At 40.2% G+C, this 27085-nt stretch overlaps 2 protein-coding genes across 2 annotated transcripts in view; one reads left to right on the forward strand and one right to left on the reverse strand.

Moving 5' to 3' along the window:
- Window positions 1-27085, reverse strand: part of CCDC192 (coiled-coil domain containing 192) — a 196579-nt gene that overhangs the window by 44046 nt on the left and 125448 nt on the right. Inside the window, exon 6 of the mRNA XM_032627983.1 lies at window positions 22672-22804. Coding sequence (XP_032483874.1) covers window positions 22672-22804 — 133 coding nt within the window. The remainder of the gene's footprint in view (window positions 1-22671; window positions 22805-27085) is intronic.
- LOC116750521 (rRNA methyltransferase 2, mitochondrial-like) lies at window positions 5376-6164 on the forward strand. The gene is given in 1 exon segment (XM_032625251.1): window positions 5376-6164. A coding segment is annotated over 1 exon segment (789 nt).

Raw genomic sequence — 27085 nt, forward strand, 5'->3', positions numbered from 1 at the left:
GAGGTTATGAATTCTAATTCAGTTTGATTGGGATAAATGAATATCCTTCTCAAATTTTCTCCATTTTATTAAATTAATCTCCTGCCACTTCTTTTCACGAATCCCAGGACTCATCTTTGTTACCTTCATCTCCTTCCTTCACCCCCACATCCAGTTTATCACCATGTGTCACTAATTCTTTTTCTAAAATAAAGATTAAATCTATTTTAGATTAAGAAAAGGCATATGCATATACATATGGCATACAATACAATGGAATAGTGTTCAGCTATTAAAAGAAATGAAATTTTAATATATGCTGCAGCATGGGTGGACTTTCAAAACATTGTGTTTAGTGAAATAAGCCAGAAACAGAGGGATAAATATGATTCCACTTATATGAAGTACATATAATGGACAAATTCATAAAGACAGAAAGTAGAATAGAGATTACCAGGGGCTGGAAGGAAGGGGAGTTATTGTTCAATGGGTACAGAATTTTTGTTGGAGATGATGAAAAATTTTGGTTATCAATAGTGGTGATGGTTATACAACATTGTGAATACGTTAAATACCACTGAACTGTATACCTACAAATGGTTAAAATGATAAATATTCTGTTATGTGTATTCTACTACAGTAACACTTTTAAATTAAATCCATTTTCTCCAATTCTACTTCTGTGGTCCATACCACCACTTCCTCTCACCTGGACTATTGAAATACTACATTTGATCTAGTCCCTGCCCCTCTTTACACACTCATCCCCTGCACTTTCTCCTTCATTTACTTACTCCACTTAAGGGATATTAGATTTGTTACTATTGTGAACATACATGAAATAGTTTCCCTGAAATAGCTTTATACTTGCTCTTTCCTTTTGGAGTGTGCTTGTCCTCTTCCTCTCTATATGCTTGACTACTACTCATAATTCATGTTTCAGTTGAAATGTCATCTCCTTTTTTTTTTTTTTTTTTTTTTTTTTGCGGTACGCGGACCTCTCACAGTTGTGGCCTCTCCCGTTGCGGAGCACAGGCTCCGGAAGTGCAGGCTCAGCGGCCATGGCTCACGGGCCCAGCCGCTCCGCGGCATGTGGGATCTTCCCAGAGCGGGGCACGAACCCGCGTCCCCTGCATCAGCAGGCGGACTCTCAACCACTGTGCCACCAGGGAAGCCCTGTCATCTCCTTCTTAAAGAGGCTTTTGCTGATCTACCTCATCAAAGTGTTCTCTACCCTACTCCAACTTCTATTTTATATCATAAAATTCCGTGTAGCTTCTTCACTGCACTTATCCCAATTTGTAACTTTTCTTTTTACCAATTTATTTATCTTGAGTAACGGGGTAAATGGTGGTGCCACAGCCTAAGATGGGAGAAGATAGTGTAAGACCATCTTTCAAGCATGGTTAGGTTGCAAACAGATGAATCTGGAGTTAAAGGGAGAGAGTTGGACTGGAGATACAAATTTAGGAATTATTAGATGATAAGTGATATTTAAGGCCATGAGAATGAAGGAGACAATCCAGGGAAAAACTGAAAATTGAGAGAAAGAGGGGGCTCTGGACTAGGTCTAGAAAATCTTCAGAGGTTCTATAAAGTAGAATTCAACACATTAGAGAAGTAACCAATAAGGAAGAAGAAAAACTAGGACTCTGTGGTTTGACATAGCCAAGAGTGGAAATGTGTCAGGAACAAAGCAGTGATCATCTGTGTGGTGTGATGCTATGAACTGAAGTAAGATGAACACAGGAAAGTTTACATTGGGTCTGACATCATGAAGATAGTTGGGGACCTTGGTTAGAGTACTTTCAGTGGAATACCATCATCTAAATGGGGTGGGAAAAACAAGATTGAGGTGGATTAAACAGCAAATGGGAGGGAGGTGAGGAAGTCAAGACAGTCTGGAGCTGTTTACTTTAGAATAAGAGTGGGAAAATGGTACTGAGTGATGAGGAATCAAAGAAGTTTTTGCAGGGATGTGAGATACCAGCATGTTCCCATGCAGATAGGAATGAGCTAGGAAAGAGTATATGATGCAAGTGTAAGGTCGGATAAATAAGTGACTTACCTAAGAAGGTGAGAACCGCGGGGTCTGGAGCACTAGTAGGAGGATGGAACCTTGAATGAGAGGAGGGACACTTTCTCCACTGGTAACAGAAGGCAATCAGAAGAACAGGTGACCACATGAAGCAAGAATTAAATTCCATCAGTAGTGGAAAGGTGAGAGTCTCCATTTGATGACCTGCGTATTCTCAGTGAGTTACAGGTGAGGTCATCAGCTGGGTGTAAGTGTGGAGGAGGAGAGGGAAATTTGAGAAGAGACAGGAGGGTACAGAATAGTTGTCTAGGAGAGGGAGAAAGCAACTTACCGGAAAAAAAATCGCAGCTCTTCTGCTGGGAAAAGTTTCATGCTCATCTGAGGTCTGTAGTCATACAAACCAATCAGGCAGGTTTTGTTATTTTGTCAGCGGATATGAAGAACAGAGATAGAGGGTTTCTATCAGATATTTTGTCAGGCAAGTGATGGAGAGAGGGAATATGAGTAGGTAAAAGGAGGTTTTAAGAAATAAATCTACAAAGATATGTTGAGTCCAGTTCATGGAGAGCTCTGAATGTCAGGCTAAAATATATGACCTTTATGTCACAGACAATGAGAAGCCATTAAAGTATTTCTCACTATGAAAGTGACATTACCAAAACTATATTCTTGCATAATTAACCTGCCTTTAATGTAAGGCACTGAGATGGCTACAGAATAAAACCAACAAGAATATTTGTTAAGGACCAGGGGTTAGATAATCAAGACCTAAATGAAAGTAAGCAACAGTTGACTTGAACCAGACCACTGAAGGTTGAATTCTTAAGAGATCTTGGTATCTTTTGGAACTAAACCAACTTGATGGGATTATCAGGTTACAGGGGAGAGAATCCTACAAGCTGGACAGGGATTAGGCAGGATATTACTTAAAGCAGCTGGCAACAGCTGTACATCAAGAGACATATTGATTAATCACAGAATGAGTGAGAACTTAAGAGTCACCTTGAGTACTGGAACCAAATAAATAATCATTAAACTGTTGGTCATTGATAGGGCCAGTGGAGGTCAGGAGGAGTTCAGGAAGTGGTATGCATGATGCGTGGAGTCAGAAGGCATAGACTGCAGCCAACACAAGGATGCCGGGTGCTGGCCCAAAGTGCTAAGTAGGGCAGGGAGGCCAGCCAGTTTAGAGAGTAGAATAGAAAGGACTTTGGATCTAATGTTCAGTTTAGTTTTTCAGGATTGGCCAGTTTAATGATAATGCTTGGACCTGAACCCTGAGTCCTAGATTTTATGCCATCTAAATGTATGTATTTACCATAGTATGAGTTGAAATGGTGAAGTGAAAAGTCATAAAATAATATAGTTGGAGATAAATCAATATCAGCTTGTTACAATACAGTGTAGAAGAATCAGTAATGCTTTAAATCAATCCTAGGATTTGATAATCTCCTTCTACCAGGGAGCCAGCATTTGTGCTAGTGGTCCTACAGATATTCTGGCAATCTGTTCCCTGGTAAATCTGCCACTCAGGTTGGCTTTAAATTTTTAATTTTATAAGCAAACTTTCTCCAATGCGTAGGAGTTCATAACCATATTAGGCAACAGAACATTAGGACAGAATTCCATTAAATTTTATTTACTGTCCATCCATCCAACATTTCATGACCATTAAGTATCAGGCACTGTGCTAGGCTGTGGATACAAAGAAAAAGTAAGATGCCATCTCTGTTTCTCTTCAAGGAAACTCTAGGTCCGTTAGTAAAGAAAGATAAAGAGATATTTATATAATAGATGTTATGACTGTGGTATGTACAAGATTCATGGAAAGGCTAGTGAGTGGGTGGGGAGATGGTAGTGGTCATGGAAGTGGTTGCAAAAGACTTTCTGAAGAAGGATCAGAAGACACGAAGGGGATAGGGTTGGCAGAGAGGTAAAGGGTTAAAGCATCTTACAAAGAGGAAATAGCTGGTGCAAAGCCTTCACGAACCAAGCAGAGTGGCACTTTGGGGGAAATTTCTAGTAGTTGCACATGGCTGTAACATTTCAATTATCCCTGAGTGGATGGTGGAGGCCAGAGTCGGATCCCCAGCCACACTGCCCAGCTAAGCCAAGAGTTTCATGGAAGCAGCATTGAAAATCTAATTTTAAAGGGCCATGACGAGAAGAAGTTGCTGCTGCAGGTGGCCTGGCTTTAGGAAGAACAGTTCTGGAGGCTGGGGAGTCCAAGATGAAAAGTGCCAGCTAATTCAGTTCCTGTATAAACTCCATGAAGCCAGACATTTTGGACTGCTTTTTACTACTGAAATCCATGGATCTAGATTAGTTCCTGGTTCATAATTTTCAGAAGGACTGGAGAAGAGCAGAGATGAGAATGACTTTCAGAATTACAACAGCTTGGAAATCTTGAACAGAAGCCAGTCTGACAGGTAGAAAGTTTTGCTTTTACCATTTGGTTTAGGATTCTATCTGTTTGTTTTTTATATTTCCTTTTTTTTCTTCCTTTTCTTCTGAGCCATGTGACTGACAGGGTCTTGGTGCTCAGGCCGGGTGTCAGGCCTGAGCCTCCGAGGTGGGAGAGCTGAGTTCAGGACACTGGACCACCAGAGACCTACCAGCTCCATGTAATATCAACTGGCAAGAGCTCTCCCAGAGATCACTGTGTCAACACTAAGAGCCAGCTCCACCCAAAGGCAAGCAAGCTCCAGTGCTGGATGCCCCATGCCAAACAACTAGCAAGACAGGAACACAACCCCACCCATTAGCAGAGAGGCTGCCTAAAGTTATACTAATTTCACAGACACCAAAAACACACCACCATACGTGGCCCTGCCCACCAGAAGGATAAGATCCAGGCTCACACACCAGAACACAGGCACTAGTCCCCTCCACCAGGAAGCCTACACAAGCCACTGAACCAACCTCACCCACTAGGGGCAGGCACCAAAAACAATAGGAACTACGAACCTGCAGCCTGTGAGAAGGAGACCCCAAACACAGTAAGTTAAGCAAAATGAGAAGACAGAGAAATGCGCAGCAGATGAAGGAGCAAGGTAAAAACCCACCAGACCAAACAAATGAAGAGGAAATAGGCAGTCTACCTGAAAAAGAATTCAGAGTAATGATAGTAAAGATGAATCAAAATCTTGGAAATAGAATGTAGAAAATACAAGAAATGTTTAACAAGGACCTAGAAGAACTAAAGAGCAAACAAACAATGATGAACAACACAATAAATGAAATTAAAAATTCTCTAGAAGGAATCAATAGCAGAATAACTGAGGCAGAAGAGCAGATAAGGGACCTGGAAGATAAAATAGTGGAAATAACTACCTCAGAGGAGAATAAAGAAAAAAGAATGAAAAGAATTGAGGTAGGTGTTGGCAGCAGCTGGAGCAGGTCGGTGTTCACGGCCAGGTCCTTGAAGCTGGTATGGTCTTCCTTTCAGCGTCAAAGGTTCCACACCGGTGGGAGTTGCTTCAAGGGCCGGACTGGCGCTGAGCACCTGTGGCTGATGCAGCATTTGAGGGACCCGTTTGTGAAGGCTGTGAAGGTGGACAGTTACAGGTGTCGAAGTGCCTTCAAGCTCCTGGAGGTGAACGAGAGGCACTGGATTCTGCGGCCTGGCCTCCGGGTGTTAGACTGTGGTGCCGCTCCTGGCGCATGGAGCCAGGTGGCTGTGCACAGTGTCAACGCTACAGGCACAGATCCCAGTGCTCCTGTTGGCTTTGTGCTTGGGGTAGATCTCCTTCACATATTCCCCCTGGAAGGAGCAACTTTTCTGTGCCCTGCTGATGTGACTGACCCAAGAAACTTCCAGAGGATCTGAGAAGTGCTTCCTGTTGGGAGAGCAGATGTGATTCTGAGTGACATGGCACCCAATGCCACAGGGATCTGGGGCCTCGACCATGACAGGCTCATTAGCTTGTGCTTGTCCGTTCTGGACATGGCTCCAGAAGTCCTGCACCCTGGGGGAACATTCCTGTGTAAAACCTGGCCTGGAAGTCAAAGCCATCGGTTACAGAAGAGACTGACAGAGGAATTCCAGAAAACAAGGACTGTAAAACCTGAAGCCAGCAGGAAAGAATCATCAGAGGTGTACCTGTTGGCCACACAGTACCGAAGAGGGAAGGGGGAAGGTCTGTGAAGGAATGAGAGTTTCTTCTGCTGTTTCTGGTTCTTTTTCACGCAAATGTAGCTTGAGCCCTTTCCTGAAGTGTGGCTGGGGAAATCCGAGCTTGATCTGGGATGCAGTGGGCAGGACAAATGGGGGACCTTTTTTTAAAGCCCAAAAGATATGACAAAACAATATTCAGTGTCTAAGACATATGATAAAAATGTCTCTATACCATGATTTGTGAGGAGGAAGAGATAGGCAAAGATTAAAGGATGAAAAGGCAGACTGAGGGAAGGATAAAAACACTGGGAGTCAGGCTTCCCTGGTGGCGCAGTTGTTGAGAGTCTGCCTGCCGATGCAGGGGACACGGGTTCGTGGCCCGGTCCAGGAAGATCCCACATGCCGCGGAGTGGCTAGGCCTGTGAGCCATGGCTGCTGAGCCTGTGTGTCCAGAGCCTGTGCTCCACAACGGGACAGGCCACAACAGTGAGAGGCCCGCGTACTGCAAAAGAAACAAAACAAACAAACAAAATACTGGGAGGCAGAGAAACATACACACGAACACCTTTATGTAACTTTCTCTTCATACCCACATTAGTATGTTACAGAGAAACAGGCTTCCACCGTTGCTCTGAAACAACCCACAGGTTTCCAGGTGTTATTTTGGGTTTACCGTGTAATGTAGAAAAAATCTGAAGTTTCAGTCTGGGGATTTGTGTCCATCTCTCTGGCAAATGATCTGGAAATACATCCATTCTACAAGCACTGAGAGTTCTCAGAACAATTAGGGAAGACATTTGGTATGAATTATGCATGCGGTGGGTGCTTTGTTTTTTTCAATGGAATTGTTGCTGTAATACTCCAGCCTCCAAAGACTTAAAGGTAAGCGCCAAAGCAAGCAGAGAAGTGGTGTGTTCGTTTATTTCCTTTTACTCGTACAGGAACTCGATGTAACTTTACAAAACAATATAGGCCATATTATTTTATGGAATTTCCATGTTTTTAAGTTCATCTTTTGAAAAATTAATTTCTTGAAAACCATTTCCTGGAGGTGTGCTCATAAGAAGAGTTTATTGATTGTAATGATGATTAAATGTGTAGACTGAAAAAAAACGCAAAAAAAAAGAAAAAGAATGGAGGCAGTCTCAGAGACCTCTGGGACAACATTAAATGCACCAACATTTGAATTATAGGGTCCCAGAAGAAGAGAAAAAGAAACAGTCTGAGAAAATATTTGAAGAGATTATAGTTGAAAATTTCCCTAACATGGGAAAGGAAACAGTCAGTCAAGTCCAGGAAATGCAGAGAGTCCCATGCAGGATAAATCCAAGGAAAAACACACCAAGACGTATATTAATCAAACTATCAAAAATTAAATACAAAGAAAATATATTAAAGGCAGCAAGGGAAAAGCAACAAATAACAAGCAAGGGAATCCCCATAAGGTTAACAGCTGATCTTTCAGCAGAAACCCTGCAAGCCAGAAGGGAGTGGCATAACATATTTAAAGAGATGAAAGGGAAAAAACGACAACCAAGATTACTCTACCCAGCAAGGATCTCATTCAGATGCAATGGAGAAATTAAAACCTTTCCAGAGAAGCAAAAGTTAAAGAATTCAACACCACCAAACCATTTTTACAACAAATGTTAAAGGAAGTTCTCTAGGCAGGAGACACAAGAAGGAAAAGACCTACAAGAACAAACACAAAACAATTAAGAAAATGGTAATAGGAACATACATATCGATAATTATGTTAAATGTAAATGGATTAAATACTCTAACCAAAAGACACAGACTGGCTGAATGAGTACAAAAACAAGACCCATATATATGCTGCCTACAAGAGACCCACTTCACGCCTAGGGACAGATATAGACTGAAAGTGAAGGGATGGAAAAAGATATTCCATGCAAATGGAAATCAAAAGAAAGCTGGAGTAGCAGTTCTCATATCAGACAAAATAGACTTTAAAATAAGAATTATTATGAGAGACAAAGAAGGACACTGTATAATGATCAAGGGATCAATCCAAGAAGAAGATGTAACAATTGTAAATATTTGTGCACCCAACATAGGAGCACCTCACTACATAATGCAAATGTTAACAGCCATAAAAGGGGAAATCGACAGTAGTACAATAATAGTAGGAGACTTTAAAACCCCACTTTCACCAATGGACAGATCATCCGCAATGAAAATAAATAGGGAAACACAAACTTTAAATGACACATTAAACAAGATGACTTAATTGATACTTATAGGACATTCCATAAAAAACAACAGAATACACTTTCTTCTCAAGTGATCATGGAACATTCTCCAGGATAGATCATATCTTGGGTTACAAATCAAGCCTTGGTAAATTTAAGAAAATTGAAATCGTATCAAGTATCTTTTCCAACCACAATGATATGAGACTAGATATCAATTACAGGAAAAAAAACTGTAGAAAATACAAACACATAGAGGCTAAACAATATGCTACTAAGTAACCAAGAGATCACTGAAAAAATCAAAGAGGAAATCAAAAAATACCTAGAAACAAATGACAATGATGACCCAAAACCTATGGAGGCAGCAAAACATCTCTAAGAGGGAAGTTTATAATAATATGTAATAAAATCCTCAGGATTTTAGAAACCTCAAGAAACAAGAAAAATCTCAAATAAACAACCTAACCTTACACCTAAAGCAATTAGAGAAAGAAGAATCACCAAAAAAAAAAAAAAAAAAAAAAACACAAAGTTAGCAGAAGGAAAGAAATCATAAAGATCAGATCAGAAATAAATGAAAAAGAAATTAAGGAAACAATAGCAAAGATCAATAAAATTAAAAGCTGGTTCTTTGAGAAGATAAGCGAAATCATAAACCATTAGCCAGACTCATCAAAAAAAAAGGGAGAAGACTCAGATCAGCAGACTTAGAAATGAAAAAGGAGAAGTAACAACTGAAACTGCAGAAATACAAATGATCATGAGAGATTACTACAAGCAACTATATGCCAATAAATGGACAACCTGGAAGAAATGGAAAAATTCTTAGAAAAGTACAAGATTCCAAGACTGAACCAGGAAGAAATAGAAACTATGAACAGACCAATCACAAGCACTGAAATTGAAACTGTGATTAAAAATCTTCCAACAAACAAAAGCCCAGGGCCAGATGGCTTCATAGGTGAATTCTATCAAACATTTAGAGAAGAGCTAACACCTATCTTTATCAAACTCTTCCAAAATATAGCAGAGGGAGGAACACTCCCAAACTCATTCTATGAGGCCACCATCACCCCGATACCAAAACCAGATGAAGATGTCACAAAAAGAGAAAACTACAGGCCAGTGTCAATGATGAACATAGATGAGAAAATCCTCAACAAAATACTAGCAAACAGAATCCAACAGCACATTGAAAGGATCATACACCATGATCAAGTAGTGTTTATCCCAGGAATGCAACTATTCAATATATGCAAATCAATCAATTTGATAAACCATATTAACAAACTGAAGGAGAAAAACCATATGATCATTTCAATCGATGCAGAAAAAGCTTTCGACAAAATTCAACACCGATTTATGATAAAAACCCTCCAGAAAGTAGGCATACAGGGAATTTACCTCAACATAATAAAGGCCATATATGTCAGACCCACAGCCAACATCATTCTCAGTGGTGAAAAACTGAAACCATTTCCAGTAAGATCAGGAACAACACAGGGTTACCCACTCTCACCACTATTATTCAACATAGCTTTGGAAGTTTTAGTCATGGCAATCAGAGAAGAAAAAGAAATAAAAGGAGTCCAAATCGGAAAAGAAGATGTAAAACTTTCACCATCTGCAGATGACATAATACTATACATTGAGAATCCTAAAGATGCCACCAGAAAACTAATAAAGCTAATCAATGAATTTGGTAAAGTAGCAGGATACAAAATTAATGCACAGAAATCTCTTGCATTCCTATATACTAATGATGAAAAATCTGAAAGAGAAATTAAGAAAATTCTCCCATTTACCATTGCAACAAAAAGAATAAAATACCTAGGAATAAACCTACCTGAGGAGAAAAAAGACCTGTATGCAGAAAACTATAAGACACTGATGAAAGAAATTAAAGACAAGACAAACAGATGGAGAGATATACCATGTTCTTGGATTGGAAGAATCAACATTGTGAAAATAACTATACTATCCAAAGCAGTCTACAGATTCAGTGCAATCCCTATCAAACTACCAAAGGCATTCTTCACAGAACTAAAACAAAAAATTTCACAATTTGTATGGAAATACAAAAGACCCTGAACAGCCAAAGCAATCTTGAGAAAGAAAAACTGAGCTGGAGGAATCAGGATCCCTGACTTCAGACTATACTACAAAGCTACAGTAATCAAGACAGTATGGTACTGGCACAAAAACAGAAATATAGATCAATGGAACAGGATAGAAAGCCCAGAGATAAACCCATGCACATATGGTCACCTTAGCTTTGATAAAGGAAGCAAAAATATACAATGGAGAGAAGACAGCCTCTTCATTAATTGGTGCTGGGAAAACTGGACAGTTACATGTAAAAAAAATGAAATTAGAACACTCCATAGCACCATACACAAAAATAAGCTCAAAATGGATTAAAGCCCTAAATGTTAGGCTAGATATTATAAAACTCTTAGAGGAAACCACAGGCAGAACACTCTTTGACATAAATCACAGCAAGATCCTTTTTGACCCACCTCCTAGAGAAATGGAAATTAAAAAACAATTAACAAATGGGACCTAATGAAACTTAAAAGCTTTTGCACGGCAAAGGAAACCATAAATAAGACGAAAAGGCACCCCTCAGAATGGGAGAAAATATTTGCAAATGAAGCAACTGACAGAGGATTAATCTCCAAAATTTACAAGCAGCTCATGCAGCTCAGTATCAAAAAAGAAACAACCCAATCCAAAAATGGGCAGAAGACCTAAATAGACATTTCTCAAAGAAGATACACAGATTGCCAGCAAACACATGAAAGGATGCTCAACATCACTAATCATTAGAGAAATTCAAATCAAAGCTACAATGTGGTATTACCTCATACTGGTCAGAATGACCATCATCAAAAAATCTACAAACAATAATTGCTGCAGAAGTTGTGGAGAAAAGGGAACCCTCTTGCACTGTTGGTAGGAATATAAATTGTTACAGCCACTATGCAGAACAGTATGGAGGTTCCTTAAAAAACTAAAATTAGAACTACCATATGACCCAGCAATCCCACTACTGTGCATATGTCCTGAGAAAACTATAATTCAAAAAGAGACATGTATCACAATGTTCACTGCAGCACTGTTTACAATAGCCTGGACATGGAAGCAACCTAAGTGTCCATCAACGGATGAATGTGTAAAGCAGATGTGACACATATGTACAATGGAATATTACTCAATAAAAAGAAACAAAATTGACTTATTTGTAGTGAGGTAGATGGACCTAGAGTCTGTCATCGAATGGAATAAGTCAGAAAGAGAAAAACAAATACCATATGCTAATACATATATATGGAATCTAAAAAAAGAAAATAGTTCTGATGAACCTAGGGGCAGGAGAGGAGTAAAGACACAGACGTAGAGAATGGCCTAGAGGAGACGGGGAGGGGGAGGGGGAAGGGTAACCTGGGACGAAGTGAGAGAGTGGCATGGACTTATATACACTACCAAATGTAAAATAGATTGTGGGAAGCAGCTGCATAGCACAGGGAGATCAGCTTGGTGCTTTGTGACCACCTAGAGGGGTGGGATAGGGAGGGTGGGAGGGAGATGCAAGAGGGAGGGGATATGGGGATATATGTATACATATAGCTGATTCACTTTGTTACACAGCAGACACTAACAAAATTGTAAAGCAATTATACTCCAATAAAGATGCTAAAATAAATTTTCAGTTACGTTTGGACTTCATCTGTTTCATGTGGATTTTATTTCTCTAGTGTAATCTTCATGTATTATGTTTTTTACCCTCCCTCGATTTGAAATTCAATCGATTTTTATTCTTGCTTAACTTTCATAAGCAATGTGTTTAACAGTAGATGCATGTAATAAATCAAGGAATAATATACATAAACTTTCACTAATGTAGAAAGAAGTGTGAAATCAGTCATTTAAAAAGGATAAGAATATTAATTTATTGCCTTAAGCAGAAGGAAATGATGTAATTGAGGCAATAAAAGACTAGTTAGTCTTTTATTTTTCTTTGGGAATGTTTTTCAAGAAGGACCAAAGCCTTTTTATATAATATAAATTAGAGTGTTCATTAGCATGTGCTGATGGGGAAGGAAAAAAGAAAACCTTCAACCAGTTTCTGTTTTCTTAAGAATTTATTCTGAAGTGAATTTTTAGCATCTTGATACTGCTTTATTGGCAAAGAAATTAAGGTACTTTATTTTGTTTGCCAGTATTCCCACATATACATCTTTGTTTAGAACCCACAGTTTCTGCTAAATAAATTAATTCCCTTTGGCTTTAGATCAAAGCAACCTCAAAAGGACATCTTTTCTCAAATTCAATTACTGACTCTTGGGACTTACATGGAAAAGTTATGGTTATAAAAAAGGAAAGATCAGCCACTTGCATCTCAAGATGTTTATAGCATTAAGATAGATGGATTATACAAGGTCTGCTTCTAATATTTTCTCTTCTGATGATACAATTTAAAAAGATAAGCACTGATTCTTACTTTCAGAGTAGTCAGCTCTGTATTTTCCTCATTGTCCCCCGACGTCCTCTTGGATTTGGGGTGTTAATTATATTCCACTAACCTTCACTTCTAAGATCCCAAGGCTCTTATCTGCTCAGATCCACAAATAACATCAATTAGGTAAATGTGGCATTTCCACTCTCTCATGCAATCCTGTTTAACTATCAGTATCATGATAATACATCTAGGATTCTGTAGCATGGTCCTGGTTTCAAATATTTTTGAGTATGGATGTAAATTTATATGTTAGAACTCAGGCAGCGTTTTGATTTTTAGTTCTAATAATATAATCACTATAAATATATGAGACATTAAAACTTTGAAATGAAAAGTGTACTTTAAAAGAGTTCTCGGGCTTCCCTGGTGGCGCAGTGGTTGAGGGTCCGCCTGCGGATGCAGGGGACACGGGTTCATGCCCCGGTCCGGGAGGATCACACGTGCCGCGGAGCGGCTGGGCCCGTGAGCCATGGCCGCTGGGCCTGCGCGTCTGGAGCCTGTGCTCCGCAACGGGAGAGGCCACAACAGTGAGAGGCCCGCGTACCGCAAAAAAAAAAAAAGAAAAAAAGAAAAGAAAAAAAGAGTTCTCATTTTAAAACTGCAGGTAATCTTTTAAAAACAGTTATATATGAATTAATTAACATTATATATTACTATAAATGAAAGTGAATAGTGTCTGGTGGTGGCATACATTACAAAAAGTAAAAGCATATTGAAACTACCTTTTGTCAGAAATTTACTTAGCAACATGGCATAAGATGAGAGCTCTTGGCACTCATCTTGAATTAGAAAAACCTATTCACCCTAAAGAGCTATCAAAATTGTTACTCTGGTCAACTGGGATACGGGCCTGGAAGGGATGATTTGTTAAACAGTTGAGGTCAAAATCCTGTCATAGACAGTTCAGTGTGATAAAAATTTTGCCTTTCAATTATTTTTTAAATTTAGGAGCTTTTAAGATTTAAGGTAATATTATGATTCTATAGAACTAAGTAAGTTTTATCCTACTGACCTGAGTCTTTTAATGCTTGTTCTGCCTTTGAGGACTCATAAGAATTCTTGTTTTCATCTATGCATGAAGCATATGGGTATCTCTCCACCATCTCTTTTGCATCCTTTTATTTCCTTGACCTCAGAGATTCACCTTTTGGAGTTATAAATGATCACTTTATGAGAATACAATTTCTGTTTGTGGCCGAGGGCTCCTCTCTACTTTGTTTGACAAGTTCTATACAAAATTCCCTGGAATAGGAGCAGGGTTCCTTCTTTATTCACTAGAAATGACCCAGGAAAAAAGGGGCCTTTGGACGATGTCTAGACTGTCTATCTTTGCAGAACAGATGTTCTAACAGTGTGCCCAGGTTGAAATGACAGCTTGTCATGGCAGGACTTCAGGTCTTACTGGAAAATCACAGCAACATTCTCAGTGATAATTTCTGGGATGAAGGAAAGCATCTGCAGAAGAGCAATAATGTTTTCAGATCTTGCAGGCACTGATTATTATGCCAGCATGGTTAACACACCTCCTGGATCCAATGCATAGTAAGCAAATCAGGAATAATGCTGTGCCTCTTACATTAGCTCTTTATTTCTTCTTAGTTCTATGTTCTTTGTCCAGTATTAAATTGTGGCTTTATTTAATTGAAAAAAATTAAAGGCATAGTAGGGTAATCTAGTCCAAGGCAGTATATCTTTAAAAACAAATATTCTTCCAGACTGCTACACTGCACATATGTATCTAATATATACATAAGAGTATAAATTGAACCCAATCCCACTAGCCAGAAAGAAATCCTGTGTCTTCAAAGAGAAGTTTTCCACTCTCCAGAACAATCTGGTCCTAGGCATCCTTTCTAAATTTGATTTGATGAGCTCAAGCCCCCCACAAGTATCCACTCATTCCTCCAAATTTTTGCATATGACCAGTGTATCTAGCCTCTAACTTCAACCTCCTATCAGGAAACACTGAGTCATTAAATAAAATAACATTGTGGTTTCTGGGGAATACAGGAGAGACATTGTTCCCTTTTTGTACTTTGGCACCAAGAGGTTGGTATCAGGAATGGCTGCACCGGTATCTACAGCTGACTGACAGTTGTTTGCAACCTCAAACTCTCCAGTTTATCTTCTGTTGACAAATCTCCATCTGCTGTGTGTGACAAAAGAGTGCTATTTCTCTACACATTTCTTAGAAGGAAACATCTTCCTTCTCGCCTCTGGTCTGGGTTTTTTAGCAGTATTTCCAAATAGCACATGCTCTTCTGGTGATCATAGCACTTGCCACGGTTAAGTAAGAAATCTTTGAAATTGATCAAGCTCCAATTCCCATGTGCCTTGTCTGACATTTAGCTGGTGCTTGCCCTTTCATCCAAACTCTCTGGATACAGAAGCCAGGAGACTTTAAAAAAAAAAAAAAAAAAAAAACTATTCCTAAGGGATGGACAGAAGGAAGGGAGCACCATTTCCTGATAACAGTATAATTCCAAAATTAGTCTTACAAACAAAGGAGGGAGGGGACCCTGACATCATTGAATTCCCACAGCTGATATAGCTAGCAAATACTGGACCTCAACTAAAAATTTCAGAATGGATCTTCTTACCCTTTGCTAATTATAAAATAAATAGATTTCCAGACTTTTTGCAAAGAAAGGGCTTAAATATGCACTTTGAAAATGATAGGGAGAGAAAGAAGAGAAATTTTTTACTTTCCTCACAAGATAAAACTGATCTTCATCGCATGGCCGTATTCTCCAAGTTTATGAGCTTTAACTAAAATAGATTAAAGGGGACAGTGAAAAGTATTTGGGTTTTATTTTTGGCTTCTGTCCAGAAAATTCTCCCATCTTCTTTTATCTGATAGTGTCCCCTAGCCCTTGACCTCTGGCACATGACCCAGGTGTGATAAAATCCCATTGCCCTGGCCATAGCAGTTGATCCAAGGGCGATGCAAGTAGAGTCAGTCAAACGGCTTCCTTGAGATTTCTGTATAGATTCTGTGAGAAAGAAGTCCTGTTCCCTTTAGTTGGGTACAAATTAAGGTTCTTTGGTTGCAAGTATTATAAGCCAATGCAGACTACTTTAAGCAAAAAGAGAGTTTATTGTAAGGTTATGAGAAAGCTCTCAGTGATGAAGGAAAGCTTAACAGCCTGACCTTGTGGAGTCAGCCTCTAGAATATGGGTATCAAAATAGACAATTTCTTCAGGCGGCAGGGCCCAACCTTCGGAATGAATTAGCTCTAGCTTTTTTCTACCCTCCCTCATTCAACTCAGCTCAAGATTCAAGTTCCAGAAAAAAAGCAAGTGTGATTGGCTCAGCTAGTCACAAGCCTTTTCCTAGGTTAAATAGGAAAGGGACGCTGATTGACAGTCCCCCTGGACTGCAGAGAGCAGGAGAGGCATAGTTCCCCAAAGGAAAACCATGTTTCCGTTACTAAAAGAAGGGGGAAGTAGTTCTGAGCAGGCAGAAACTGATGTTCACCAAAGATTGATAAGCCAGGGCAGCCAGGGGACCTTTCCTGATCTGTGCCTGCAATAGCTCAAATGGGGCCAATAGGCAAAGAAGAGCCAAATGAACAGTCCAGAAACCCTGCTCGGCCTCACTGCCAGCCTTAGCAGCTCATACATTTCTGTTTAAACCAGTTTCATTTTGGTTTCTGTCACTTGCAACCAACAAAGTCCTGAGTGACGACTAGTTTTTATGTGAGTTATTTTTAGGCCTAGAGGCCTCTGGAATGTCCTTTTGAAATTAAGAACCATCCTCAATTTGTACATATTGAATAAGTAACATTTCTTGGGATCTCCTTGCAATAAATTCCTAAGTTTTTCAGGGACTCCTGGAGGAGTTGTTTATCCTTGAGGGAACTTCTGAAATCAGTGAGAAGACTTTGCCTTTGGGGTTCTATTCCAGGAAACAGCTCTATTTCAGGAAGACTTCAGTGGACAAAGGAAGAGGCAACCTGACGGGTAATCTCTGAATAAGACTAGGGATTATAAAGATAAATATAAACTATTTCTATGAGGTAAATACTAAAACTCCTTAGGAACTTGTTATACTTAAAAAGCACACCTTGAAGTTATTATTCCTACATTCTCTCATTTTTCCTAATTTTAATTTCTGGTGTTTATTGGCCTAAATATAAAATATCCCACCGTGGAACAGTTTCTGTATCTAAGGATTCAGTAGGAGTGCCTAAAAGAAAACTCTTTTCTGCAAATGTAAGGATAATTATGTGGGTGGGAAAATCTCCACCTTTTGTTTCCCTGAGTTCTTGTCACTTTCCATCAAGGCAGTAACACAGTTGGCAGCAACAGGAAAGTGCAGGCTGCCTGTTTGTGCTTTGATCAAATGTCACACTGAGCTTCACGCAATCTGATGCCATGGGTGGTGAGCAGTGCTTTTGACAAAGTCCCAGCAGTTGAAACAGTGAGATCCCGGGGCCCTCCTTGTTACTTTCTTAGAAAACTCTAGGTAGACAGGTTAAAAAAAAAAAAAATCTGTTCAATGGCAAAAGAAGGTTGTACGCAGAACTGTTGGTCAAGAAATTGGTTCCTACTTTGAGGAATAGCAGCCTTTCCAAGAGCTGTGCTGAGAGACAGTAGGAGAGGATGACATTGTTTAAAAGACTAGACACACATGGACAACTATTCAAGACTAGCCTTACTCCAATAAATATTAACATGACCGCTCTCTAAAAGCTTGGAATTCTACCAAGGCAAGATTTTATTTAGGCCCGAAGCATTCTCATTAAAATACACTTGACAGGGTGTTACATCTTTGTGAGGATTATTTTAATCACTGTTTTTTTTTTTCTAACTGAGATAAAATTCACATAACATAAAATTCACCCTGTTAACCATTTTAAAGTGCGCAACTCAGTGGTCTTACTGTATTGACAATGTCTGTGCAAGTGTTGCCACTATCTCATTCCAGAAAATTTTTTTTTTTTTTTTTTTTTTGCGGTACGCGGGCCTCTCACTGTTGCGGCCTCTCCCATTGCAGAGCACAGGCTCTGGACGCGCAGGCTCAGCGGCCATGGCTCATGGTCCCAGCCGCTCCGCAGCATGTGGGATCTTCCCGGACCGGGGCACGAACCCGTGTCCCCTGCATCGGCAGGCGGACTCTCAACCACTGTGCCACCAGGGAAGCCCCCAGAACATTTTTATCCCCCTCAAATCCCTGTTTTCTTAACATCTAGTTGCAGTAGGAGTTTTGATCCCAAGGAGGTTTGCAGGAGGAGAATAAAAAGAGGGAGAGAAGGTTTGGGCTGAGTTCCTGGGGATGGACATCATGATAAAAAGATACTCTTTAGAATGCTAGTTAGAGTTGGCTCTGGGGTTTTGGCAAAGAGATATATCTCCTGACTTTCATAATTGTGTAGGACAGCAAGTATGATTCTTAAAATTAATGGGATAGTGTTTAAAAATAATTTTGTGTCACTGAAAAGTCAATCCTATTACAAGCCTCCGTCGAAAGTGTGTTTGGCTCTATTCAGACCATGAGCCCTGGGTAATGCCCAGGGATGTACCTGTACTACCTGGGAGAGTCTTCTTAATGAGAGTAAAACCAAGAGATGACTTAAAGTTGATACGGCTTTCAGTGGGACAATGGGAACTTGCCTGTGGGAATTAGATATATGTTATTTGATATACCAGCTGTGCATATTAAGAGAAAAGAACTAAAAGGAAAATAAAATCCAGAAGAGTGCATTCCCTTTAGTATGCTAGCTTGAAGTCTATAAACCAGGTCCCGGACGTTCTGGTCAAAGATCCAAGCTTTCATCTTAGCAGGTGACTTGATGCTTATGTGCCAACAACAGGACTTAGTCACCAAGGTCCTTTACAAAGTAACTTTGTGCTCCAAAACCAAAGGGAGCAGAGATGGTTTTGAAATCTAACCTTAGGTTCCTGCCTACTAATGTTTACCAAAAGGTGGACTCAAGCTTTGAACGGGTATAATAGGCGTTTCACTGAATTCTGTGAGTGAATTAAACTGTGAGCACTTCAGATGCAGGTTGTGGAGATGAGGCAAGGAATCTGCCCTGGGCTGTGATTATTTGTACAAAGTAAAATCAACAAACAAGGATAGGCTGTAAGTAAGTTTCCTGCAGTGCCAGTTTTATAATAAAGGTGTTTTGCTTTTTGGTTGAACTTGCCATTGACTAAAATCATTTATTTCCTTGGAGGTAATTTAAGTACATAGCCAACGAAATAGTTTTTCTGTGTTAAAAAAAATTTGGTAGCTCACTGTTTCATCAATTTGAACATGCTTAAAAGTATTTCTAGTATTCCAGGACATTCCTCTGATCAGAGGTTGAATGGCAACCTTATAAATAGTCTTACTTAGAAAATGAACCAAACAGGGAGAAATTGTGCACATTTGCATAAAAAGAAATTCTAATTTATTTGCATCCATCTCTTTAATCTGCTTGTTATAACTATAGGCACTGGTTTGTAACTATAGCAGAGAAGTAGCTTCATGTTAATCCAGATAGCATGTCAATTAGAATCAACACTTTCTCCCCTCTTGCATTTTCAATTGTTACAATAAGATCGGCTTTCAGAGTAGACAACCACGATGTACCTTGATGGAGGCTGGAAGGGGTCTCCTTTCCCAAAGTGGTTCACTCTCCATCTACTGTGGGGTCAGAAGTTATACTGCTGGACATTTATTTCTTGGATCATGAAGGTCTTTTGTTCATCAAGAAGAATCTACTTAAAAAGTGCAAATACACATGGATGGGTGACTCATTAAGCATTTTATTATATTTTAACTTGATTACCAGCTGAAAGTGGATCGGGCATATTGATTTTGTGCCTCACTCTTTCTTTCCTGCAATGGGCTATCCCTTGCTTTAAGGAAGTATTCTTCTCCCAGTCCAGCTCTGTGCTTCTGGGAGCCGCTAGTCACAACATCCTCCTTTCCCCCTGTTATTTCCCCGTGCCCCTCCGCCCGGCGGCTGGTGCATGACCAGGCTTGTCCAACCATACTTCCCCACCCCTGGCTACAAAGATTGATTCATGGCCCTGGATGAGTACCCAACCCAAACCAGGACAGAGTATTTTCTTGTACTTTTTCTAACTGGAGCTGGTGGAAAAATGCTTTTTTTTCTCTCTGGAGGAGAGATAAGGAGGGCAGCCCTTAATTAATTGTGGCCATGTGTCCAGACTCTCCTGACATCCCACTTGAGGGAATGAAAGTCTCAATGCAGAGAGAGGCAGAGTGGAGAGGCACAGGTGCCCTGATGGGATCTGAGACCCTGAATCTATGGGACTCTAAGGCTGATGGCATGCACTTTGTCAGTTTGTTTACAGTTGTGCCAATAAATCACCCTTTCTCCTTAAGCTGTTATAGCTGGGGGCATCTGCCAATTACAAACAGATGTCTAAAAACCAAAAACAAGCATTTTATAAAAGGACACAGGACTAACTAGGGAAGGAGTGGTGTTCTGGTCAAGGACTATGTGCGGGAGCTGGGTCAACCCTAATTGTCCAGCAGTTAAATGGGATTCATTGTGTGTTAAAGTTACCTACATCTTTTCAGACTTTACTTTCAAATCAATTGAGAGGTAGGGCAAGGTGACCAAAGTCTCTGAGAATGAGAGCTCATATTACTCTGGGGCCACAACGGCCTTGACAGTCTCCTGGGTTATTGAATGCAGGGTGAGGCTGCATGAGACCCATGGGAGAGTAAGATTGTGCAAATATTTGGTTTAAGACCTTCCTGCTGTATGTCAGTCCACTGACTCAGGTTCTCCACCAAATAAAAGAAGCAACACATGGGTTGAAAAGGGAGTCCCTGCTTTCATCCATAATTGACCTTGGAGTACTTGACTTTATTTATATCTGTTCATAATACATTAGGGTTTTTGTTTTGTTTTGTTTTTTCCTGTACAGGTAGGTAGTTTTTTTCCCTTTTAAACAGAAATATAGAGAAAAACATGGACAAAGAAGCAAAGGTGGGATTTAATGTTTTCTAACCTCCCTCCACAACCATTAGGGTCCTCGTGCCTCAGTACTATTTTAATTTTGACCCATCAAACTCTCAAAGGGACAAAATCATCATTAGATAGCAAATGATATTATTTTTGTCAAAAATGAGAGTAATGAGGGCTTCCCTGGTGGTGCAGTGGTTGAGAGTCCGCCTGCCAATGCAGGGGACACGGGTTCGTGCCCCGGTCCGGGAAGATCCCACATGCCGCGGAGCGGCTAGGCCCTTGAGCCATGGCCACTGGGCCTGCGCGTCCGGAGCCTGTGCGTTGCGGAGAGGCCACAACAGTGAGAGGCCCGCGTACCGCAAAAAAAAAAAAAAAAAAAAAAAAAAGAGAGAGTAATGAGAAGTAGATACCTTGCAATAAAATCTTTTTTTCCACTAGATTCAAAATACAGTTGAGAAGTTGAAACCTCTCTCAGGTGAGCTGGAGAACTTTCTCCAATGTGCCGTACAATCATCATCAGCTTCTTCTTATGCAACCAATTTGAAATATGGCCGTGATGCCTTAGAATAAAGACCTTTAAATGCATAATATTCTCTACTGGGTTTTATTCTTTTAGATTTCAAGGTGGTGAAAGCAAATTAAACTGTCTTTATGTTGTTCTGTGGGAAGAGAAAAGGCTGCGTTTCAAAGTGATGGTGTTGCATGCCATTTCAATCTCGGGGAAGTGCTATTCAAAATTGAAAATTAAAACCAAACTCATATTAAACAGTTTCCCATGTGGTCAGGATGCTGGGAGTGTCTCCCTTTCTGCAGCCACCATGTCACCTACTTTCTCCTCCTCCACTCTTTCCACATTCCTCCTCTTTTTTCATAATTACTTATGAGTAATAAAGGAAGCGGGAGTAAGAACAATTGCTTGTTCCTGGCTTTACAAGAGTGCTGCACATCAAAGGAAGACATTCATCCCAAGGAATCATAGTTTTGCTAGAGATCCACCCGGCAGAATGAGGTTTGCTATCGCTGCCGCAGAGCAGAGAAATAGCCTCACTGCACCAGAGCTGCGCAGGCGCCCTGGGGTGATTGCCCAGGTTGCCACACACGTCTGTCCTGGGGCAAGGTAATAATCCACATCTCTAAGCCGGTGCTTATTCTTGTGGAATCCGTAAATGTACTTGCTTCAGAGGTTATTCTGAGAATTAAACGCACATGAAATACTGAGCAAGATGCCTGCCATGTAGTATTAAATGTGAACTCATATTATTGCTGATGATAACAGTCCGAGGGGTTTTCTCCCCCAGGGTTGTAATCATCTCTGAGAGAAAACTTTTTTAAAAATCCAAACCAGAGTGGCTATTAAGTTTTTCTGAACCACCCAGATTTCATTCCCAACCAGGCTTCCCCGTTTGTTTCTAGCTCGTTAGCCTATTGTTAAAACACAAATTTCTTTCCTTCCCCATGCCCGTCTTAGTCAGTCTATCGGCCCGTCTACACTTTTAGACAAGCCCCTCTCCTTGCCCCACTTCAGAGCCCCATCCCTGGGGGCCTGAGGTCTCCTCCTTGGGCCCTGCTCTTCCCTCACGGCCACCCAGCAAGACACTTATCAGACCAGTTTCAGTCCCCTCTTCAGTCTCAGAGACTCTTCTTTAAGGAACCGCTTATTCATCCCCTGCCTCTCACACTGTGAAATCACAACCAGCCTGGAGTTAGGAGTTTGCGTGCTGTCTCTAATCATGCAGAATGGAGGTCGGGTCAGACCAGCACACTGCCTGGCACTGTGGCCTTGCTTTCTGCTTTGTTGCCAGAAAAGCTGTATGCATCACCTAGGACCAAGGGCCAGTGTGTGACTGTCACATGGTAATACTGACCTCTAGGGGCTGGCTTTCCCTCACATAGAGTCTTTATCTTCTCATTGAGTTCCAGGACTGTGATGGCAGCCTCTTGCTTAGCTGTTGCCAAATCAGTTTGTAGCTTTTCCAGTTTCCTTTTGTGCTTTAGTTTCTTAAAAAAATAAGAGTTTCCGTCACTAGAGACACATGCATCAAAGGAATAAAAAGAACTAATGATGTCTGAACAAACAGGGCCTTTGAAAGCCGGCTTAGATGAAATGCTCCCTGTTCATCTAGACTGAGTCCTGTCTGAGGTACGTGTGCTCCTGTCAGAGACCTGGAATCACCAACAATAAAAGCCTACTCTCTGCATCATAGTATCGTTCACCCTATTGAATGGTTTTTATCTGGATCTGAGCCTTGTGTTTTGACTGCTAATATATAGAGGCAATTAGAAAAGAACTCTAGTTGGCAGTCTGCATTTTACCATTGAAGTGCCAAAACCTGAAACCATCTGATTTTTTTTCCAGTCTGTACGTAGACTCACATGAAATAATCACCACCTTGATCCTGTCACTTTTGCCCTAACAGCATAATGGTTTGCATTCAAATAAACTCTAAAACATGTGATGCTACCACGAAATGCTGATGTTTATAAATATTTACTATGGTATCTATTTAGAGAAAGTGGTCAGCGGTAAGAGGGTTTTCAAGCAATTGAGATAGCAAGGACAGGAATTCCTTGCTATAAAATAATCTGATTTATGACATCGAGACCTTTGAAGGAACTACATTAAGAAGTTGTTACATAACCAAAGGATTCCCATTGAAACTATATGACTAGAAAGCTCCATTTATGGTTCTCACGTTGGATTTGATTTATCAAACTTGGATTTCTCTGCAACTACAGAGAAGCTGTCTGTTGTGAAAAGGGCTGCGTTTGCATTTTTGTGTTGCTGCCTTTCCACTGAAGAGCTCACCTTGCCAAGTCTTTGTGGGCTGGTAATTAGGAAGCCCAGAAAATAAACGACTAACATTTCTTATCAGACATAAATCTTGAGATAAGGAAAGGAATAGTTTTTGCTCACCAGGGAAGATGGTGTTCCCCGATCTTTAAAAACAGTAGACTCAGGTAGCAGGGAATCACTCCCTGTTTTGAGAGTAAAGCCAATAAAATCAGTTTATCAAAGATGGGATTAGATAGTCACAGACCTCTCATTTTAAAGACAGCAAGACAGGACTTCATGAAAGCTTAATTAATGGCATATGCCCGGATAAAAGAAAATGCATTATTCAAAGGAGAATGGTGGTCATGGAACTTCATTAAAGAGCGTCAGAGGGGTGGAAGTGGGCAGAATTTACTCAGCCCGTCCAGGTGAGAGGCGCCCTGAGCCACAGACGTTCCGCTAGAGGGGCAGTTAGCATTCATGTGCTCATTTTATCATTGTACTAATTATGAAGCACCCCTTTGGTGTTAGACACCGTGCTGGCCAGCTGTTAAAACAGTGCTGATAAGATCTCTGCTCCATGTCACTAAGACCTTCTTACTCACTGTCTTTCTCTGTGTCTCTGTTCACCTAAACCCTTCACCATTTGGCCTGTCATGCAGCTTAGTTCAGGGAGAGACTGAGCTGATGAAGAGATGCAGGTGCCTAAGTATTTGGTAGCTGTGTTTCTCACAGTAAATTAAATTGTCTTGCTAATCTGTACTTCTCTGTCTTGTAAATTGGTTTGCATTAGCTTGTTCATGCAGACCTCATCTATCCCAGGTCTATGGCGATCACACCTGTGAGGGGCCTTTCCTGATGCTGCTTCAAGACGGCTCCACGCTCAGATTTTTCACACTTTGCTTTTACCACTTAGGACATTGGGGATGGAAAGTGGGAGGAAGGATGTAGAAACGAAAATTGAGAAAGTGGAGGGAACGAGGGAAAGGATGGCAAGAGGGATTCAGAACAGAGTGCTAATGAAAAGTCTCAAAAAAGAACTGATAATGATATACAGGCTGAAGTGTCAGGGATTTGGTGTACTGATGAGCACGATTTACACTGAAACGTGTAGGAAGGTAAGACGGGCTGATGGATGGATAGAGAAACTGATAGATACGTGATAAAGTGAAGATAGCAAAGTGTCAATTGTAGTGTCTAGCTATGAGGGATATAGGTGTTTACTATAAAATTATGTCAACTTTTCTGTATGTGGAAATTTTACATGATAAAATTTTGGGAGGAGAAAGAACTAAGGATTTAGTTTCCTTACATTGCCCCTCCCTTAATTCTTAATAGGTGGTATTCAAATTCTGAAAACGTGTCACATCTATTCGTATGCAGGTAAATATTCTTCCAGAAACTTTTCTCAGAGTAGACATTGATACTAAATAAAGCAAAAATAAATGCAAGTTGGTGAGAATTGCTGGCTGATCCCTAGGAGCTGGCATGGTGTCATTAAGTAAAACCCTTAACGAGCTACATTTCCATCCTGACGGGATGACTTAAGGGATAGCACACAGGAACTCAGTGGAAAGATATAGCGCTCCTCGGTATCACTTAAAATTTTCAGCTTTTCAGTTAAAAAGACAACTCTTTTTTTTTTTTTTACATCTTCATTGGAGTATAATTGCTTTACAATGGTGTGTTAGTTTCTGCTTTATAACAAAGTGAATCAGTTATACATATACATATGTTCCCATATCTCTTCCCTCTTACGAAAAAGACAACTCTTTTAGAAAATTCCTGTTTCCAGACCACCTTTTTGTCTTTCTCTTATTGTTTTATGTCTCTTATTATTGTTATAATATTTGTCTATTTGCCTTATGATCTGAGAAAGAAGCTGAGGATATTTAGTTTGGAGAAGACAGTATATAGAGGAGTTATGACAGTTGACTTCAGTTATCTAAGGGGTACTCAAGAGGAGAGGAAGTTGAGTCAAACAGTATTGTTCCAGAGAGAGCATAAGAAACAATGTGGAGGAAACACAAGGAGGCAGATTGTGGCACAGCATGAGAAAGCACCCTCCAGCAGTTAGAGCTTGAATCCATAACAAGATAGGATGAGGCAAAGACCTCCTGCTCTGGGCAGACTCGGGCACAGCCTGCCTGGGTGGACATCTTCAGGCAGACCCAGAGTAACCTCTGAGACCTGGTTCAAGAAGTAACTGGAGGTCTGGCTTACCCCCAATTCCTTCCACCCCTAGCCCTCCAGGGACACAGCACTTGCATGAATGGACACCTCAACCCTCATAGTCTCTAAGGTGGATACAGCTGTCAGAGATACTTTCGAGATAATTCTGGTATTTGTGAGATGTTGGGCAAGAAGGCCTGTGGGTCCCTCAGAATTCAAGAATAATGTGACTCAAAATGTATAAACTTTCTTATTCAGCTGTAAGAGAAAGGGGAGGGGAAATTTAAATTTAAAGTTGAATAAAGGACCTAGATTGGTTGCTTAAGATTTCTGTTTGGACTTTTTGGTTATTCAGATAAAGTTTAAAACAGTTTAACAGCATTGTCTTTTTTTTCTTTTTTAAATTTTCTCCAGACAGAACTACTGTATGCTCTTAATTCATAGCTTTAACCAAGTCCTTTGGGCATTTCTAAAAATTCCGTTTGCCAACATGTGTTTTATTAGTCATAGACATCAAATGATTTCAGTAACAATAATATTTTCCTTTGCTTTTTTGGCATTCTCTAGCCAGGCAACCCAAGTGTTGTACTTGAATCTAATGGAGTCTGTTATGGTCTCCCTAGTAAGCAGGAGCTCCCCTCAGTGATTACTGAAAGGATAGGAAGGCTTTATAGCTTAGAGGTAAATTCCTATTACCTTGCTCTTTTCCTACTTCTCCTACAGGGTGGACAGAGGGAGGAAATCATGTATTTGTGCAGTGTTTTGAAAAGGAAATATTTATCCGTATCACATTGCTGAATAGCTTGCATTATACCAAGTCAGTGGGAATTAGGAATAATCAGGCAACTATTTATAGAAGAGTTTCAACACAGAGTTGCCAGCACTGTTTAAAATTTCTTGGTCTTTCTACACACTTTGAATCATGGCCTCGGATTCTAAAGCTGGGCTTTGTCAAATATTGGCCGTGAGAAATTAGGCCAGACGCATGACATCTTCAGGCTCTAGATCCCATTTCAAAGAGTTGGTGGGGATTAAATGACATAACACATAAATGACAGTACCCAATGCTATGTTTGCAATGTAGTGGGTATGTCTTTCTGGTTTTTGTCCTTATTCCTTGAAACACGGCAGGGAAACTCTAAACTGGCCACTAAAACACTAAAGTATCTTCTTTACAGATGACTCTGTCACACTTTACCAAAAATAAAATTTATACTTCATTGAAAGCAAAATTTTGTCTTTTCTTTCTTCTTTTCCTCCTCCTTTTTCTTCTTCTAAATTACGTTTTCTGCCTGATTGCATTGATCTCCTCCTTACTTTGTATGGGTAGACAA

The sequence above is a fragment of the Phocoena sinus genome, chromosome 3 (genome assembly GCF_008692025.1).
Source record: "Phocoena sinus isolate mPhoSin1 chromosome 3, mPhoSin1.pri, whole genome shotgun sequence".
In the NCBI taxonomy this organism is placed as follows: domain Eukaryota; kingdom Metazoa; phylum Chordata; class Mammalia; order Artiodactyla; family Phocoenidae; genus Phocoena; species Phocoena sinus.